Consider the following 5,707-nt stretch of genomic DNA (forward strand, 5'->3'; position numbering starts at 1 on the left):
ATGCTCAGAGACATGTCTCCTTCTTTTGACACTGGGTCATCCTGGCATCCTCCTACTTGTAGGTGGAAGGGGCTTGGTATAGCCAGTTACTTCCATTGACTGGAAGTATGTTAGACTGATATGTAGCCATGTAATTACTCTTGTTGAACCAAGTGCTAATGAATTCCTTTGGATCTTGGTTGGTGTATAAGATTGCTACATGTGCATGCACACAAGGTATCCCTGCTATATCCCACAGTCTACAGCTGCATTAATGGTGTTCCAAATCAACTCCATAACTTTGAAAGCCATTCCTAATTTCATATGAATTAACACCACTTGGCACTGCATACCAAGTCCGACAAATATAAACATTTAGGTTATTATAAAGGTAATATCAGTCAATTAAAAAGCTACATTTATATACGAAATACAATATATACCTTATATTTTCAGCAAATTCCTCCATCTTTAGAAGTGCTGCTTCACACACATTACCTTCCAATTTATGTGCTTCCTCTCTTAAGTTGTAGAACCTTTCCATCATGTAGAGTCTTATTTCTTCAAGCATAGCCAAAAGAGGCTTCTTTCTAGCATCTACAATAACTGCATTAAAACACTCAGCTATCCCATTCTCTACACACTCACATGCTAAACCACTACCAAAAAATGTCATGCACCATGTATTAGGTTCTCTAGCCATAAGATGATCATATGCACCTTCACTTAGAGTCTTGATCCTATCCATGTTTATCTTGAAATCACCTTCTGTTGTGGATTTTGCAGCTGCCCAAAACATGTTTCTGAATTGTACCCCGCTATACACTTTCCTAAAATTGGCATAAATATGCCTAGCACATTGTATGTGCTCTACATGGGGTAGAATTTCCTTTGTTGCTTCAACAAGACCCTAGGAAATGAAAAAATATATTAGGAATTGTTATTAAAAACTATACTAGATTATATGAATTAAATGAACCTGTCAATACCTTGTGTTGATCACTAATGACACATAATCCCCTGCAAGCATCCAATGAAAGATCTTCACTAACTAGTTCCAAGAACCATTTCCAATTAACCTTGTTTTCAACCTCCATAACAACCCATGCTATAGGGTAAATTTGATTATTTGCATCTCTACCTATTGCAGTTAGTAGCTCACCCTTGCATTGTCCCTTCAAAAAGCACCCATCCAACCCTATAACCCTACGACATCCTATCTTCCACCCATATTTGATTGCTTTAAAGCACACATATATTCTATGAAAAGTTGTAGTCTGATCAGGGTTAATAATAACAGAACTCCTAATTGTGCTACCTGGATTGGACCTCATCAGTACATGTCCATAATCCCACACTCTTGCATAATGGTCACTCAAATTGCCATCAATTAAGGACAGCACCCTACACCTTGATCTATAACATTTTGACCATGAAACCTTGCAATGAAATTTACTTTGAATTATTGCCTGCATTTCCTGGCATTTTAACTTTGGTTGCTTTACTAGTTCTTTCACAAACTGCTTTGCTAACCAAATTGGATTCATAAGCCTTGAACTACTAAAATTCCTAACACATGTATGCCTATCATTCATCTTTTTCAGTACACATCCATGAAGCATGAACCATAAAAGGGCATTTTTCTGGATCACTAGCACACACAGCCACTAGTCTAACACTATCACACTTCTTGAAACGAATTTTATAACCCTTATAGATGGAATAATTTGTTAAACATAATTTCAGTTCATGTTTAGATTCATACCTTTCTCTAATAACTGGTTTCATCACATTCCATTTGAGCTTCGGATTATGGATGGAGTATATGATTTCATTTTCATCACTAGATTCTTCAGAGTTTTTCTCATCATCTACTTCCACTCGAGCATTCTCACCTTCGCCTTCCATTGGTTCGTCACTGTCTTCACAAAGAACATTAAGGAATTCATCTTTGCATCTTGAAAATGATTTGGTTTTTACAAAATCATCAACTTGAACGTCGATTGTGTCAGGCTCAAATACTTCATCCATCGCCAAAGGACACGAGCAGAATCGATCGATCGATTTGTCGGGAATAAAGGAGACGATAAAAGGGGTTTTCGTTAAAAACCCTAAGTTAATGAGGTCAACGATACAATCACCATTAAGATGCCATGTAAACTTCTGTAACCGGCTAAATGGAGGGTCACCGGATGGTAAGGGCTAAATTGTTCGGTTATCCGGTTTATTGGGCTTTTTCATCAAAAAAAAATTTAACTTTTGCCAAAATATAAGTACGGTTATCCCATTTGACAGTTATTCCATTTGAAATAGTTGGATACCATTGGACGATTATCGCTTGTTAATGTATAGAACGCCGACAGAATTTCGATCTGCACACACCAGCCGGCCAAACTATACTCCGTCGCAAGACGTTCAAACAATAGTCAACTCTACTTTGACGATTTTGATCAATCCGATCCACCAAATTGATTAACATCCAACAAGAATTCAACATCAAATTCATGAAATAAATAATACAAAATTTTCTACTATCAAAATCATCAACACCCTAAAAAGTTCCCATCACGAAAATCAATGGAAATCTTGTGAAGAAAGAAACTAATAAATTACCAAATTAAAACAGGGGATCAAGCTACAAATTATTGACCGGAACAGGGCTCGGCGGACTAAAAGCCGGTGGAGGAGCTAGAACAACAGGCCGAGGCGGCGGCGGAGACGTCTTAAGTACAGAGACTGGAGGAGGAGGTGGGGATGCAGTTTGAATAGAACTTGATTCAGATGGCGGTGATGCAAGAGACGCGGCGGGAGGTGGCGGAGATGGATTCGTACCTGATCCAGACAACGAAGGAGTTGGAGGCGGAGGGGGATTGGATAGTGGATCGGAAGAATTAGAGGCATTCGGATCAGGGGTGGACGGAAGAGGAAACTCCAGCGGCGGTGGAGGATAGAAATCAGACTGGGAGCATGATTCTCCGGAGCATTTATGTGATTTGAGATGAAGGCTACGGCGGAGGACGCTGAATCCCAAAACGAGGCCAGTGATAACTAGAACTGTAATGAGGAAGATGAAGATCTTTGTTGCTTTTCCAATGTAACACATTTTTGTAATTTTGCTACAAACTGTCAGAATTCAGAGAAGAAAATGGTGGATTTCGTCGTGTTCTTCCCTTTTTCAGTTTGTTGAATTTCTCTCTCATGGCCTCCGGTAGAGCAGAAGGAGAGATGGTTGTGGTGGTGGTGGCCACCTTTTTGGTTGTGTTGGTAAAATGGTGGTGCAGTGGCAGACTTTGCACGTGAATGTAATACAATTTGATTTAAGGAGTTGATCTTCAAAGAAAAATACAATTTGGTCCTTGTATCTTTTCCATTGGTCCATTATCAATGATTTTTAGATTTTTGTTTTATTGTTTTGAATTTGATTGGAAGTAAAATAGGCGATAGTGATTAATTTTAGTATGTGTATCTAGACTAGATTTTATGTTTTTCAGTTTGGACTTTGGATATTTGTGTTAAAATATGTATTCTAATGGCTAGAGTTGATGAAGGACTAAAGTTTGAAATGAAAAGTCGGTGAAAGAATAATTTATTATCCCCTATTGTTAATTGTTGCACTAAGTTTGAGATATAGAAAAATGTGAAAGAAACTAAACCATGGTTATGTTTAGGTTAATTTATTTTAAGATTTTCTTTTAGACTTGATTTTTGGCTAATTAAAAAATAGTTCATAATTTTTAGGTAAAATTTTACAAATGGTCATTAAGTTTATTGGTTTGTCCTTAAAGTAGTCTTTATGAAACATTTTTTGTTTCGATAGTTTTTACGGAGCAAACTTTATACACAAATGATATTTAAACATAACATCGTTAGTGTCTCTAAAATATAAATAAAAAAGACTATATTACTATTCTCTTTCTCTCTCCTAGAAATACAAGAACCAAAGATCACACCAGCCACCACGTCATCTTGTTCCAACATCGGCTTTTAATTATGACTCAAATTCCACACATACACATATTGAAAATTAAAAACACACACTTTAAACACTTACTTATGTTAATTAAGCATATATCATTATGATCTTTTTAAACATCGATGATTACATACTCTTTGATATATGATGATCAATTTCATCAACCCACTCTACTGAAAGTGGGTTTACATGCATAAATGATCTTTAAACCTAACATCGTTAGTGTCTCTAAATATAAATTAAAAAAAGATCATATTACTATTCTCTTTCTCTCTCCTAGAAATACAAGAACCAAAGATCGCACCAGCCACCACATCATCTTCTTCCCACATCGGCTTTTAATTATGACTCAAATTCCACACATACACATACTGAAAATTAAAAACACACACTTTAAACACATACCTATGTTAATTAAGCATATATCAGTATGATCTTTTTAAACCCCGATGATTACATACTCTTTGATATATGATGATCAATTTCATCAACCCACTCTACTGGAAGTGGGTTTACAAGCATGAAATTAGAATTGAAACATCAACTGTAATGACCTAAAAATCATGACTGAAAATTTCTTTTGAAAAACATTACTTAAACCACGATTGTCAATCCATAACATAATTCCTAACATAAAATCAGAGTATTAATTTAAAACATGGTCTTATTATCAGAGTAAAACATCTCAGGCTGACAAACTATGGTGGATGTCGTGCGATCATCCCGAGCTCTTCCCTCCGCGACTGGAAGTACCTGAAACCAAAACTAAAAACTGTAAGGACAAAGCTTAGTGAGCTCCCCCAAACTACCACATACCATACAATAACATATAAAGCACATATTGGGCCTTGCCCACTGCATCAGACCGAGGTCTGGACTAAATGGGGCCTTGCCCCTGCATCGGACCGAAGTCCAAACTAACTGGGGCCTTGCCCCTTGCATCGGACCGAAGCCCGGACTAACTGGGGTCTTGCCCCCTGCATCGGACCGAAGTCCAGAAACTGCATCGGACCGAAGTCAGGACTAACTGGGGCCTTGCCCCCTGCATCGGACCGAAGTCTAGAAATTGCATCGGACCAAAGTCCGGACTAACTGGACATAACATAACATAATCATAGCATGTAACATAAGCACATATACCCCATACTGCCTCGGATCGCAGTTTGGACTAACAAACATATAAACATGCCTGAATCACAAAGATATCAAGCATACTGAACTACTGCATCAGACCAAAGTCCGGAACTACTGCTAACTAAACAGGACGACATTATGGTCGTAGGCCTATTCCTACTGGAAGGAAACTCACCTCAAAGAATTGATTGCTGAATGCCTCAGTAAAAATCCCTGACTGCTGTTCCGGCTGCTCCCCAGCTATCATGATCAATTAAGACACTAAATCAGAAATAAGATCCTTTTTATGGGTAAATTAACTATTTTACCCGTGCTATGGTGTGGGTCAAACATGGCCCAAACCCTTTAATTCTTTCTAAGTCAATCAATGGCCCACTAGAGGCCCGCTTATGGCCCAATTTGCTACATTAGGCCCTAATCCTTTATCGGGCCTTACCCTAAGCCCAACACCTATACTTAACCCATATTTACTGACTCCTGATGGCCCATTAGTCCAAAAACCCAAAGCATGGCCCAAAGCACAAAACCCAACACAGACAGATTACGCGAGGCGTACTCTAATGTACGCTTAGCATACAGGCTTGATGACGCGTACGCTGGGCGTACCTGCACGTACGCTCA

General features: G+C 38.3%; 2 protein-coding genes across 2 annotated transcripts; both read right to left on the reverse strand.

Annotated features, from left to right (window-relative positions):
- Window positions 1-225: 225 nt before the first annotated feature.
- LOC122195466 (uncharacterized) lies at window positions 226-2,311 on the reverse strand. Its single transcript, XM_042897380.2, has 3 exons — window positions 969-2,311; window positions 407-889; window positions 226-324 (listed from the first exon to the last, which is right to left on the reverse strand). The coding sequence occupies exons 1-3, from the start codon at window positions 1,599-1,601 to the stop codon at window positions 226-228; spliced, it is 1,215 nt and encodes a 404-aa protein (XP_042753314.1). The 5' UTR covers window positions 1,602-2,311.
- Window positions 2,312-2,614: 303 nt separating this feature from the next.
- Window positions 2,615-3,082, reverse strand: LOC111890625 (leucine-rich repeat extensin-like protein 2). The gene has a single exon (XM_023886724.1). The coding sequence runs from the start codon at window positions 3,080-3,082 to the stop codon at window positions 2,615-2,617; it is 468 nt and encodes a 155-aa protein (XP_023742492.1).
- Between the last annotated feature and the right edge of the window lie 2,625 nt (window positions 3,083-5,707).

This window comes from Lactuca sativa, chromosome 8 (assembly GCF_002870075.4).
Source record: "Lactuca sativa cultivar Salinas chromosome 8, Lsat_Salinas_v11, whole genome shotgun sequence".
NCBI lineage: Eukaryota > Viridiplantae > Streptophyta > Magnoliopsida > Asterales > Asteraceae > Lactuca > Lactuca sativa.

What these genes read in the sequence shown, in the direction of transcription:
- LOC122195466 (XM_042897380.2), bottom strand. Translation starts at nt 1,601, where the DNA reads ATGCTTCATGGATGTGTACTGAAAAAGATGAATGATAGGCATACATGT. An exon ending in TCATTAGTGATCAACACAAG is followed by an intron (nt 890 to 968) that starts GTATTGACAGGT and finishes TTCATTTCCTAG; the next exon opens with GGTCTTGTTGAAGCAACAAA. An exon ending in TAAGGTATATATTGTATTTC is followed by an intron (nt 325 to 406) that starts GTATATAAATGT and finishes CTTGGTATGCAG; the next exon opens with TGCCAAGTGGTGTTAATTCA.
- LOC111890625 (XM_023886724.1), bottom strand. Translation starts at nt 3,082, where the DNA reads ATGTGTTACATTGGAAAAGCAACAAAGATCTTCATCTTCCTCATTACA.